The 14,792-nt window shown below is 42.7% G+C and overlaps 1 protein-coding gene across 1 annotated transcript; it reads left to right on the forward strand.

Annotated features, from left to right (window-relative positions):
• Nucleotides 1-4,303: 4,303 nt before the first annotated feature.
• LOC143896897 (uncharacterized) lies at nucleotides 4,304-13,899 on the forward strand. The gene has a single exon (XM_077405055.1). The coding sequence runs from the start codon at nucleotides 6,586-6,588 to the stop codon at nucleotides 8,281-8,283; it is 1,698 nt and encodes a 565-aa protein (XP_077261181.1). The 5' UTR covers nucleotides 4,304-6,585; the 3' UTR covers nucleotides 8,284-13,899.
• The last annotated feature ends 893 nt before the right edge of the window (nucleotides 13,900-14,792 follow it).

Consider the following 14,792-nt stretch of genomic DNA (forward strand, 5'->3'; position numbering starts at 1 on the left):
TCTGCCTCTCCGCGAGATACTCGATTCGCAAATGTACAATTCACATGGTGCGTGTCAGTATGTGCGTGTGAAATGCAGCACGGATAAACAGGCTCCCCTTCTTCTGTAAAGGGATTCAGCGCCTCGAACCTGCTCGCTTCTCTCCGATGGCAGTGACCTGTTATAGGGGTCTCACGGGCCCCAGGGCTTTTATACGCGCGCGCACGCGATAGTTCCTGGTTAAATGCCAGACACTATATATTGCGCGCTCTAAACCTATATATCATGATCTTGTCTTACCCTTTATTCACACACATTCCGCGAAAAAGTTGCAAAATATCCCGAGTTTTTATTCTATGCATCTTAATTACCATGAGTATGATTAATAATATTGATTTATTCTGAATGTATAGAATTTTTTTTTTAAACCATCTAGGAAAAACATTTTTTGAACGTAAATCTACTAAATAAAATGAGAAATATAAATGTATAAATAACAGTCAAATGTAGTTATAAATTCTGAATAAGTGGTTTGATATACGTAAAACGATTTGGCTTTCACAACGATATCATCATCATGATACATTAATATGAGTTACGATGACCTCGTGTCTATCCAAAGATAGGAGTACGTGACGGAAAAGCGAATGCTTACGTTACGTGTCGGAAGTGCTGCTGCTTCCGATGCATACGCGAGAAGGAATTTTTTAATCTTTTCGCGTGACTATATATATGTTTGACTCGTAACATTTACAATTATTTAATGAAGTTATATTAATTAACATTTACTCGACATTGTTGAACATTTTTAACATTATTTCTCTGAATAATTTTGGCTATTTGATATTTTTAATCAATTGTATTATCTAATAAATTAAAAAGTAATAAAAATTTTACGATAATAAACAAATAACTTTATAGAAAGAGTGTAATTTATTTTTAAAGTCTTACGATAATTTATACTTACGTGATTACCGATATATTACACAACACAGTTGCATCCTCTATATTAAATAAATTTAGATTTTTATTAAACGTCTGACACGCGGAATATTTGCAACGTTCAATTCCATTGCCATTTTAATCAGTAAAAGTGAACCGTCGTGATTATCATGGCAGCGATGCTCGAGCGGCGAATATCTCGAACGCGTTTATGTCTCCCGTTATTCTGCTCAACCCGGCGACTTCGATGGCCGGTCACGCTATCGCCAAGTGGACAGCACGATTGAGCGCACGAGAGTGATAGACAATAAGAATACAACATAAGAATAAAACACAACCGTTCATGAAAGAGAAAGAACGAGTCGCAGTCTATTGTCATGACGTTCCTCGCAAAATTGGTAACTGATCTTCTATGGAAGACAATGCGATGTAGCTTTCAGTATCCGTTGGTTAAATTTATAACAAATATATGTATTATGTTTTATATCTGTTGTCTATTTTTTAAAGAAAAACCGATTGCGAGTTCCTTTCTTTCCTTCAAGTAATTAGTAATTAGCACTTATAAATTGGTACAGAAATCATCTATATACGCGTTTTCAAAAGTGTATATATTAAATAATATATGTTCTACATATATATTTTATATATTATAAATAATATAATTTATGTGTATATATTAGTACATATAAGTTTTTCAAGAATTTAGCCGGTTTTTGTAATAAATTATGATTGCTAATTACTATCTTTAAAGCGACTCGCAATTCACAACGCTCAGTCTTTTTCTTGACGTTTCACCAAACTTTCTCGTGGTCTAATCGCGCGCCAACTGTCATTTACGCATCGTGGAAGTTCCAGGCACGCGGAAAACAATTACCCGTCGCATGTGAAAGAAAGTACCGCGTCTCGACAAAAATGGCAGCGGCGGCGGCGCGCAGATATTCGTGCCGGGTCGACAAACTTGCGTATTTCACAGATTTTTACTCGCAACAAGACCTCGACCATCGCCTCTATTTGCATAGAACTTTCGAATTGTCCGCTTGGCCGTCTGTTAGAAAGCCATTACAGTCACTGATACGGAGGTATGCTTTCTCGTTGCCGGACCACACCGAGTTATCTTAATTTTGAAACTTTCAGGACGCTGCTACCTGCTGCCTGAGGTTTAAAGATTCCTTTAACGTTACACATTATCGAGAGAATCAATGGTTTCTAGACATAGAAAACTTTAGAAGGCTTTAATTATCACAAACTTTAAATTATTTTTTAACAAACAGAAAATCTTTCTAAATAACAAAGAGTATGGTATATCCGTTACATCTATTTAGATCACTAAATTTATTAAGAAACGATCGCACAATCAACAAACCTAAATTTTTGAAAAATTGAAAAAAACTGTTCACACAAAAATGAAAGATTTGCTTATAAAAATCATAGCATGTTAATTTTTATAACATGCTATTGGATGTTCTTTAAAATCTTATTAAATTTTATTTAGGTATTTGTAATACAATTGCTGGCGAATAACGCGAAAGATAGATTATTAGAATTATTCTGTTTTAATATTAAATTATTTACTTATATATTGCAGTGTATTAGATAGTAATATATAATTGCAGAGAAAAAAAGGATAGCAACATCGATAAGTGAACCAGTCACAAGTAAACGTCATCGAAGAGGGGATTGGAGAAGATTCTTGGACAAGAGGTGATTGCACTGTACACACGGCTTTTGGAGTCTTTGTAATTAACGTGACGACGACCCACTGACCCACTAGACGATCGATTTTTTCGTTCAACAGTTCGAAATAAACGCTTTTTTTTAAATGTACTTGCACTTCTGAGATATTTGGGCGTTTATGGAGCTGAAACGTTTTTGGGCTTGCTAAAAATAGCTCTTATTATAATTATAAAAAGAAAACATCGCGACTTTTCTGCGACTCGGGGATCGCAGATTCTGAATTATGCTCACCAGTCGTCCTTCGAGACACAAGGCACATCGAAAGTCGACATTCCCGAAATAAAATATTTGGGAGATTCTGCAGTAAAGAAACAACTAATTTGCATATTAATCTGTCTCAGTTCGAACTATCTCGAATGTCTACCTATTTTCAAAAAAACGCGACAGATATTTAGTGAGACCTTCGTCTCTGGCCTTCGCAATAAAACGCATCTTCGTCTGAGATATAGTAATCGCTGCAAAAAAAATATGCTTATGCACATCGAAGAAAATCGTGATCAAGATAAAAAAGTGAAAGTGAATAGGCTTCTAAATTAATTATAAAACATCCATTTACATTACATTTGCATTCTTCAAGTCTCTTGAAAGAATAAAGAAATAATCTTCGGCATTAATGTCGTATACAAAGTACAACTGCATTAAGGACTGCTTGTTCCAACCTGTTGGAATCACATATATGTCTTTGTTTTTCCTTCAAATTAGACAAAGGTAGACATATAATTTAACTGAGATGAGATCATGAGATTTTTTTCTAAATTTAAATTTTTGAAGAGTAAGATTTTCTGACCTCTCGAAAGCATGTCTCAAGGAGCCACAAGCAAGAAATCTTAATTGGATCTCAAGAGTTCGCATCCTTATCGTTATAAAATTGTGATACAGTTACACGCAACAGTACTCAAGTTAATTCGTACGTTTCATGTCGAACGGAAATGACTTCGCCGTATTCGTCCTGCTTCTAAATGTGTCAGCTGTGCGAAAGGATTCAAGGAGAATTCCCACTGAAAAATGTCGACATTGGGCCACGGTCAGGGTCCCGGTCACGCGACCCTGATTCCGCGTCTCCGCGATTTCACGCTCGCGACACGAACACACTACCGGATTTTCTCGTCTTCCTGTCGCGCGCACAGTTCGCGGTTAATTGCGTGGAAAATGCATTGAGAAAGCATTTCATTTTTGTGCGAAACCGAATGAAATATGCGGAAAATATGTCGTTCATATGCGGAGACTAAACTACCGGATATAAAAGCTCGATGGGAGAAGAACGATGTTTATTGAGTATCAAAGAGAAATTTAATTCTTCCGTAATGGAAGATATACCGTTACGTAATGTTTAATTTTATTTATTTTGCACGTATTTAAATACAAAAATAGTATATTTAGGATAGATAGTAGATGTAGAGATAATTACAAATTTCTTAATTGATTCAATGAAAAGATATCCGATGCTCCTACTCAATATGTCGTTAATTTAATTAAAACAATTAATTCAGCTAAACCAATGGAGTTAAAATAATACTGTTTTGTGTTAAAATAATAAATTTCGACATAGTAGTTAAAACAACAAAATGTTATTTAATTCAAGGTGTTGGTTTAAATTTCATCCTTTAAAGTCTGGCAGGTGTCTCAGTTCACATTGTTACGCAACAAATTTGTGATTTCACCTTCGTGATCATGTTCTGCTTCGTCGATATGAAGAACGACCTAGAGACCACGAATTTCTACCTCTTGTCAAAGGACAATCGTTCACTTCCCAGGCCCCGACAGTTTCTGTGTGAAAACCGTGTGCCGGACGGGCTTTCCTTCACGATACCTACGCAATCTTTGACCTATAAAGGGCAACATGCACATATAGCATACTGCTTGATGCTGTACGACTCGATAAATAATAAATACGAAGATATATGTGTGCTCTCTGTGGAACTATATTACTCACTTTCAATTGAAGATACAATATTTGAAATATAAAGTTGATTACAACCTGTATTATAATTTGATGTCCGCGTCACCATCTGTAGTCATAAATTAGCATCGTCCGACGTTAATATTGACGGCGTTGAAGAGTCAACTCTCTCGCGACATCCTGATGCGTGCGAAATTCCTGCGTGCTAAAATGTCACATATCTCGAGTCAAGGTACTAACTGGTATTAATAGCAAAACAGCGTTATTGCGTTGCGTCATTCGCAGGAAAGGGGAAGCGCCATTAACGTCTCCACATAAAATCGAGACGAAGGAATGTCCATTTCCCTCGGCATAATTCCCCGCCGTCCTATCGACGGCGTTCGCCACCGAGAGGAGATAGGTACGGCGACAGGATCGGAGTCCAGGGAGTGACCCGACGATGAAAAGCGCAAAGGAGGAGAGTGGGAGAGCGTCTGGTGGTGAAGCCGGAGTGGGACCCCAGTCACGAAGTCTCACGCCTTCCACCAGTTCTCAGTCCGAAGACGAACGTTCTGGCAGTTAGCTGGTTCGCCGCTCCGCTCCGAGACCGTCCGTGCGCGTGTGTGCGTGTCGCGTGGTTGGTGTGTGTGTGTGTGCGCGGACGCAGAAACGGCAAGAACGGCAAGAGCGGCTCCCCCGCAAAGTCGATGTGTCAGTGTCGAGCTTGAGGCCCCCCTCGCGTACCATCTTCGTGCCGCTCTTCCTCGAGCCGTCAGCCGTCTTCGATCGCTCCGTAGGATCGAATCGCGGCATTCAAACCGGAGCAGCATCCGCCATTTTCGCCATCTCCGCGGCGTGAGGCCCAATGAGGCCCACCGGTGCTGGGTACAGTGATTCGCGCGGTCGACGCCTGCGGCCGCGCCTCTGGATTCCACAAACACCAGCACACGGCCCGCGGGAATAGTCGTTAAATCCTCGCCGCCGGGTATCGCCGAGCTGTTTTCTCCACTTGTCGTTCCCAGGTATATTCCACGGCGATCGCGAGTATACCTGTGTGCGGAATACGTGTGCGTACATACATGTGACAGCAGCTACACGTGGAGGTGCGCGTTAGTGAGGGACAACAACGGCGACGGCTACGCCACTGCGCCGCATACCAGCGAGGGCCCCGGGTCTGGTCTCTGGTCGCAGAGAAGGGGATAGAGAAGCCTAGAGAGAACTGAAAGGAAGCGACAGAGACGGAGAACGGGAAGGGGGCCCGTGATAGAGGGAAGAGACACGAAGGGAAAGAAAGCGGCGGAGAGAAACGGAGACGGCGAGAGAAAAAAGGAGAAGGAGAGAGAGAGAGAGACAGAGGGCAAAACGGGGGCCCGATACGCCGGTGAGAAGGGGGGGATTTGCAAGAAGGCGGCCATAATGGCCTGACGCGATCTCGAGCGAGCGGCTACAGCTGCTGCGAAATATCCGCGCCGTCGGAGTTCCTCTCGCCGTTGCTGCGCGCACGTATTTTGCAACGCCGCGCTGCGACGACGTGTACACGCCGCTTGTCCGCCTGTCTTTGGAAAGCAACGACTGCGTAATCGACTGCGAGTGCTACCGGGCACCGAGTCCCGTCACAGCGTAATCGCTCAATGAGATCCTGAGTCACATCCGCGGCCCCACATTGCGCATGGGAAACGATCCGTCGCGGCTAATAATTGACGTTCATATCTTTGAGTGTCGCCGATCGTGGGACTTACGTACCACGCATTGAAATCTCCGAACGGTTTCTCCGCTTAGAACAGTTTAGGACCACTTTTGAGTGTCATTTTTATATGACAATGCGATTGACTCATGTACAATAATTTTTTTTTTTAGAACTTGAGAGTAACCAGCTAATAAGATTATTTGTAATCGGATTAAACGAATATCTCTACCTTCTACAACTGAATTGTTAAAGATAGTTCTCTGATTATTAACGATTATTATAAATTTCATTACTCAATCGCGCTCGCAAAAGACGATTGAATCTCTCTAATCAATAAGTTAGTCGATTCGAATAAGAAAAAGAAATGAGGGGAGCTAATCAGGATACGGCGACGCCGTATTGTCGCTGCAGAGTACTCTACTTAGGTAGCTCGGTACCTCACACGAGCAAAGAGGGGCTCTTGGGCGTGCAGGAACCTCTGAAAGAACTCTACCCCGAGCAAGGTGCGTTGGGTGCGCGCGGGATAGACTCCTGGCTAAGCGTTTGGAGCAACGGCTTGCTCCTGGAGAATGTCGACGAGCATCGCAAAAAGATCACGCGGTTCTTCCCCATCGAGGCGCTCCACTATTGCGCCGCGGTCAGACACGTCAAGGGTGGAAACGGCGACACGTCCAACACGCGTTTCCTGCCGTTGGACTCGCCGTTCGCACGGACGCCCAGCGCGAATCATCCACCCCTGTTCGCCGCCGTGCTGCGAAGAACGACCGGCATCAAGGTTCTCGAGTGTCACGCGTTCATATGCAAACGGGACATGGCGGCCAACGCCCTGGTAAGGTGTTGCTTCCACGCTTACGCCGACAGCAGCTACGCGAAAGGCCTGGAGCCGTCGTCGGCGACGACGAACGGGGTCACGACGGGTCATCCACAGTCGAACAACAGTCTCTACCACACTCTGGGCGGCTCGAGCACCACCCTGGACAGCCCCCAAGCGACCCGTTTGGACACTGCCTCGACCGACGACCTCAGTCTGTACAATGGCGACGAGAATCACAAGGTTTGGGCCAGGGGTCGCGACGAAGTCGATGGACTTTATCAGGAACAGGGCACCCTGCGAAGCACGAAGGGATCCAGACCGCGCCAGTTGGTCGCCCCACCGCCGCCGCCGCCACCGCCGCCCCCTCCCGCCCAACCGTTGTTGCTGGAGGAATCCTCTTCCGCGCGACGGAAAGCTAATAAGAAGCTCAAGAAAATGAAGACTCGTTCGTTGCACGAGGACGCCTTACAGCAGCATCAGCAACAGCAGCAGCTTCTTCACCATCAGCTGCACCAGGGCGTGTACGCCAATGGCCACGGACACCACACCCTGGGTCATCCCATCAGACAACAACACTACCATCCTCACCCGCTACCACCCAGTAGCCGATCCGTCGCCGGTACTTTAGCCAGACCGGCGCCGGTGATTTTGGTGCCAGCGGCCACCTTGCCACGGAAAAGTCATCATCCGCGTTTAAGGCCCATTCCGGCAGCGACACCGATAGTCCCGGTCTACGCTCCTCTACCAGTGGTACCGCCGACCGCGGCACCGGCGGCGGCCATTTATCCAGCCACGTATGGTACCGCCGGAAACAGAGGCAGACGACATCCGGTGGAGGCGGATAGCTCCACCCTGGGCACGTCCAGGAGATTAGCCGCCTCTCACGCGGATCTCACCGTGCCGGAAGTCGCTCGACAGGCGGACAGTCCGGAGAACGAGTCCCGTTTCGGTACCGGCATATACCGGCGGAAAGGTCATCTGAACGAGAGAGCCTTTTCTTACAGCATTCGGGCGGAACATCGCAGCAGGAGCCACGGCAGTCTGGCCTCCTTGGGCTTCAGCGCGCAGAACGGTAATGCGCTGCCGAAGGAGGAGAAGAAGGATCGCGAGATTGCTCAACTGGTTGCCGGTTTGAGCCTCAACGATGGACCGGAACGAACACAGGCCACGAATTCGAGGGGAGGATATCATCATCATCAACAGCAGCAGCAGCAGATTCAACCGTTGCCTAGGCCGAGACCCCGTTAGAATCGCTTCTCGAGATTGGTCTCTTGCAGTGTCATGCTGCCTGAAGCTTTCTAGGTGATCCAGACCGATTTCTGGATACTTTTTATCGAAGAGAATACTATAAAGAGCGAAGCATTTTTAGTTAAATTGATATATTTACCTTCTTTATCAGATATCTTGGTCAGCTACTAATGATTTGCTAATGTCCCTTACTAGTTTAGAATGCTAACAGATAAATATGGCATATTTGAATATTAATCTGTCGATAACGATAAAGTTATAACGAATAATTTATATCTATCGTTCGATCGTAAAAATTCTTCATGAAATCCTTTCTTCTTTTATTAGCGATGTTACTAGCAGGCGATTGTTCGAAATGAATCTTGCTTTTTCCGGTCGATCGCGTTGATGCAATAGACTTTGTCTGGGTTAACAAACATCTTCTTGCAGCTTGCTTCTCCAAGCGTGACATCGGCGCTACAGTTACGAGCGATTTCATGTTCCGTCGTCATGTCACGTGGAAAAAGACTGCATTGCGAAACGTTGCAATTCCGACTCTCCGTAGCAAGTTTTGCCTAACGGTATTATACAGCAGCAGGCGTATTTTAAATTACTTTTCTTAATTAAATCGATAACGATATAATTCGTATTCATTTTGAAGATATATAAGTATATTTTTATGTTAAATATATAATTATCTATCAAATTTCCTAAAAACATATATCTTATTGGATCAGTTTAATATAAAAAGAATTTAATATAAAAACGGAGAATGGACGAAACGCCATACATTACACGATGACACAACGTCTCGAGAAACGCAACGACCTTTCTATCGCAGAACGAACTAATTACGTAGTAATTATTGTCGGCTTAGAAAGATAACAGTTCTGTCTGAAGCTCATTAGATGAAGGCGTAAAGCATAGAGGAAAAAGAGACATGCTACATATATTTTTTCTGTGAAAACGAGTTAAAAAGTTTGCGAATAGATCAACAAAGATTTTATTGTCGCCAGCACTTAAAAAAGCATTTAAAAGCTATTTCCTCGGATACTTGGACACGTACAACATCTCTTAAATATCAAAACATCGATCGACTCTTAATATCTTTCTCTTATTTTCGTGTAATTTTAAATAAACCTCATTTTTCAAACAGTACTTTAATGAGATAATCGGCAATTAACCTGACGTACTGCACGTATAACATCTGTGCGATTTATATAACTCGTGGAAAAGAGCAAGAAATGATACGTTGTATAAAGAACAGATAAAAAGTCTGGTCAGAAGCCTCGATATTTGCATTCGCGAGGCGCGTACAATCGTACATTACCGCCGACCGAGAAAAGTGTCCTTGGTTAAGACATTTTGCGGCCACGCGCTTGTTGAAGTTTTATCATGGCACATTAGCACTGATGTCGTAAGCAAAAGCTTAAATGCAAAGGAATCTCGTTCGATGTTGAGACATGTGTCTCTCACGTTCGAAAGATCTCCAGAAATCACGTATAGATATATTATACGTTTATTATCGTGTTATCGAAACATTAATTTTTATTACTGCCGAGAAAAACATTATCCACGATGTTTTCATAGTTGAAAGAAATCATCATTTTGCGAGATCGTGTTTTTAAGGATAGGAGAATGATTGTATACGCATATTATGATGATTATACGCACAAAAAATGTTAATTCTCCATACACAAGTGTCCTCACCGATTAAAAATAACGCGTCGAGATGTTTTTGCGTAGACGTCAGCGCTGGTGATGATCACAGAGGAGATTTTAATCGCTCAGTCGCTATAATTAACACTTTCGCCTTGTTTCATTGTGATGCGGTTACATAAACCGCCGAATCCTTCGACGTGTCGCCTGCGAATCCTCGAAACTTGCTCAAATTTTCTTAGTCGCAGTTTCGATCCTTTCAGTTTTAAATGTCGCTCTCGAGGTAAAAATGGCGAGAGCTGCGAAGATCTTGAATGATTCATATATACATATTAGTATTCGGTGATTAGTGACCAGGAACTATGCAAGAACAATTATTCGTCATTACGTAACTGGGACACAGCATTCAAATACCGCTCAGAAGTGCGTTTCTCTTTCATCGAGCGCGTCGATTATAAAGCAATAAAAAAGAGCTTCGCCTTTCGCCACGAATTTCTCCGAGCGGCATAACGATAGGTATTACGCAGAAAAATATCGACGAAGGATGTACGAACAGAAAAAAACATAATTCGACGTTCGATTCGACATCTACTAAAAAATGGATATCGAAAAATTCTATTTAAAATATCACTGAGAGTATATACTTCGACAATATTCATGAGATTTCATAACGCGCGTAGAATAATAAAAATAAATATAATCTGACGTATATTTATTCTGCACTTTCAGCAGAAGCGTTACATAATCGTCACGTTTTTTTATCGTTCCGAATTAATATTCAAGTGGGCAAAGAATATGCAAAGCGATTCAATGTATAAATTCGGAATTATAAGCGGCAACGTGTGTTTATAGAAAAGGCGACATTGCTGCTTAATCGACGCGTGTCTTCGAGCAGAAAGTTGCGGCGTAGGCACGTAGGCATCGTTAATGCGTCACAGCGTATAACTTGTTCACGGCGGAAGTATTATGCAAATCAGGAAACGACAGGTAGATCCTTTTTCTCCGAAGTGATCCTTCCTTGAGATCTCACCGATGAAAGAGAACCGCAAGTCATATCGCCAATATGCAAATTTAAATACCGCTAGATTAAATTCTCTCTCCGACCGATTGATTACCCGATTGTAAAAGATAAAAACGGAGAAAATATTTAGATGCAAACGCACGGCAGGAAAAAGAGAGAATTCCACGCCACTGAATTATTATCGCCGGTCGTGCATACTAGGATGCACACTTTATTAGTCACCGACTATCGTTGCCACGTTGTTTTCACGTCAAGGCTGTAACACGGTCGTATAATTCCTTCTTTTCCTTTCCTTTTTTCTTTCCTTTTCTTTTCTTTTCAACTGCGCTCCTCCCAGGCGCCCGATCGAAATTTCGCGACGTCTGATAAAGTAAAAATGTATGTACGTTTACTACGGCAAAGATTGTTTTATTGCTGCAACAATTATATTAGTATTGCTGAGGTAGAAAGTGAGTGTAAAATATTTATGACCAGAAAAGTGCGTGTACAGGCATGTACGTGTACGAATACGGAGATATATCTACATACGTGTGTGTGTGTGTGTGTGTGTGTGTGTATTTACCAAATAAGCCAGTCAAAGCTAATTAAACGAGCATGCCATTAAGTCGCGCAGGAACGTCGGAGAGTGTCTTGATTCTAATCGACGCGCGCGTAACGGAGATACAACGAGGATATTCGTGCTTGCAATTGGAAGTGTTTTGCCCAGGCACGAAATTCATTTTGTCGGAACGTTGGATTTCAAGCAGAACGGTCTGACCGATAGTAGTCCAAACTGTTTTGCTGAAACATATTTTGAACAACGGACGAATTTCGTTGTCGGAGCATCACGGTTGCTCGGACACGAGACGCGTTATTTCACTTTACGGTGCATTATATATGCACCATGCACGCGAACCTATCCGTCGCCGGCCCCACATTCCGTTCTCCCGTGTAATTTTCAGGGTTAACCGCCAACCCGTCTCGTACGCGATACTCTAGTTTCAGGATTGCAACAAACAACCGGTGGAATGCAAATTACCTTGATTGGTAGCTTAAGTGGAGCGCGTTCTTTCTCTCCGACCGTTAATAAAAGGGCTTTTTGGCGAGTTTATTATTTCCGAACAAGTTCGAAAGCTGAATATAAAATCTCTTGGGCACTCTCGAGAAAAGTCTGCGCTCTGAATGCTTTAACGTACGAGAGAAAAATTACTGAATTATTAGACTATAACGAATTTTCCTCCAAAAAAGAAAAGGAAATGCAATGTCGGTGTCGAATGTGGGGGAATGTTAAATGAGCTTTGTCGCTGTTTGACATGAAAAGTTTTATCTTGTGGAAAGGAGAAAAGGACATAGTAAAAGATTCTTCAGATTCTCTTCTCTTTCATCGATGTTATACAGGAAAATTATTATTGGAATTGTCGAAGGGAAGGCAATGCTAAAGAGATTCTGCAATTTTCCTCCTTTTCAAATAAGACGGGAAGCCTGGTACTTTCGAACATTTTCCTCGAGCTGGAAGTGCGGTAGTACAACGGTTTCCAAGCTCGTTTATTCCAGCGTTTTCACGCTAGGATGCAGCCATTGTACTTGAATACATAGGATAATGAAATGTTGTGTGAGAGACGCGACTATAGTTAGGCGATTTATAGTTTTGCGATTATAACACATAATTATAGAATGTAAAACGGCGCTGCGGTATAAATGCTATACAAGCGGTACAGTTATAGCGCTCGGACATTGTAACTGTAAATTTCTATGTCGATTTAACCGCCCTGTATACATTCGGACAAATCATTTATCGTCTTCCATTTGAATTCTCCTTTTCTGGATACGTTAGTATGCCAAATATATATTAACTCGACGTAACGATTATACTAACCGCATAATATTAAAACTCATCTGTGGTTTGTCGTGTGGTAAATGAGCAGCTGGCTCTGCGAAGCTGGCTTGGAACTCACAACGAAAGTCACCAATGCGACAGATTGAGAAATGACACATCGTCAAACGGTCAATCGTAGAGAAATGATGATTCATTTCATAATTCTTCGTTATTTTCTATTCTACCGTCCATTTGCATTGTTGCTCGCAATCGCGTAAAAGGGGACTATTCTACATTTTCCACTTCGTCGTATCTATATAAGCTTTAAACAATACGCGCGTGACAAGCCACGTTACCAGTCGATCGCGTAAGGGGACACGCATAGCGGTACAAACGCGTGTCCGAGAATAGTGCCTCACACTCCTCTCTCTTTTTCTTATCGCTCTTCCGCCGGTTGGCAGCCGGCGCGCGAGTACAACAACCGCCGGAAGAGCTATGCCAAGATGAAGGGGACGAAATGCATTCGTAGGTATGCGCTAATGGCATCCGGATGCCGGTGCATTACTCCACGACCTTGCAGCTTTCCGCGGTGAAATGAGAAACTGCATAGCTGCTTCGCGCGGCAAGGCACAGGTCGCTACTTCATTGTACGACAATCAATAATACCATAAATAATTGTGTATGCATGCGCGTGTGTGTGTGCGTGTGTGTATCCGCGATTAGACGCGACAGTTTATTTAAAGACGATTGCGTCGTTCGTAAGACGCCTGTCATTAATTAACACTCGCGTCTGAGACGAGCGCTGATAGGAATGTGCCATCGAGAATGCGAAAGAAGACTCATTACGTTTATAACTGCATATATATATATATATATATATATATATATATATATAGATAATACATACACAGTACGCACACGCGGAACGCGGCGAGTATAGCGAAGGAATGAGGATGGAGTTATCTTCCGCTGAAGAGAAAATGCGAAGATACACCGCGCGGCGTTGCGCAAGCCGCGCTTTTCCTTCGCGACGAAAGTGCGTCGCCGATTAAACTTCCGCGTGTACGTACATACGTATAGGCTAATGTCATGAATAAAGAAACAATGTGAATATAATGTACACGCGTTTTGTCGCAACAAATAAATATCATTAACTGAATCATCGCAGAACTAATAAAATATTTCTTAATTATCAATTTCCCTCGCATCTCTGCGGTCCAAGTCGTTCCTCCGAAAACAAAAATTATCCGATAAGACAAAATTAACAGTCCAGAAACACTTACGTTATCCCACTCTTTTTATTTCGACAAATAGTACAATAAATAAATATTTAATAATTTGTAATGCGAATATATATTGAGTGGAAAAATATATAATATCTAAAAAATGCAACAGTGAGAATGCAACGTCTTGTTGCAGCTACCACGGAATTTCGCGATTCAGCATAAGTATCTCTTACGAATTTTAATATCGAGCGCTGCGCCAGGTGGCCTTCACGGATCGTTGATTAGCGGAGAGTCGACGTAGCGGAGACCTTAACATTCTCAAATTCCTGCGATAACGTAACGCAGCCGCGCGAGCTAAAAGCTCGAATTACAGTTAGATGGTGGCTCTGCGAATTACAGTTAGCCACGTAATACACGCTCGTATATACGGGCGTACGGGCGTAAAGAAATCGGGTCAGAGGCGAAATTAGTTTTTAATAATCCGTCCAGGCCGCGTCGTCGGTCGGCGCGATTCATCCAACCCCCGCCGGACGATTATTGCGCTCTAATATCTCGTGCAAATTTAATTCCTATAACGGTGCCGGTGGCGATGATATAACGGATTAACGGACGATCGTTTGCCGGGCAAAGCGGTCGGCGTAATACTTGCATATGCACGTCAATTACAACAACAGATTACTATTTCTAATACCATCTGCCGCTTAATATTCCTCTTGTACGGTTTTCTTTACTTTAAATGACGTGAGAGATGTTAACGCGCGCGTAATAATGTATCCTCAATCGGACAGCTCTGTAAAGTCTATCGTAAAAAAAAAAACATAGAATTCGC

Source organism: Temnothorax americanus, unplaced genomic scaffold (assembly GCF_048541705.1).
Source record: "Temnothorax americanus isolate GAGA-0224 unplaced genomic scaffold, ASM4854170v1 Scaffold2, whole genome shotgun sequence".
In the NCBI taxonomy this organism is placed as follows: Eukaryota; Metazoa; Arthropoda; class Insecta; order Hymenoptera; family Formicidae; genus Temnothorax; species Temnothorax americanus.

Bases quoted from the DNA above. Each gene is read 5' to 3' on its own strand.
- LOC143896897 (XM_077405055.1), top strand. From the start codon at position 6,586: ATGAGGGGAGCTAATCAGGATACGGCGACGCCGTATTGTCGCTGCAGA.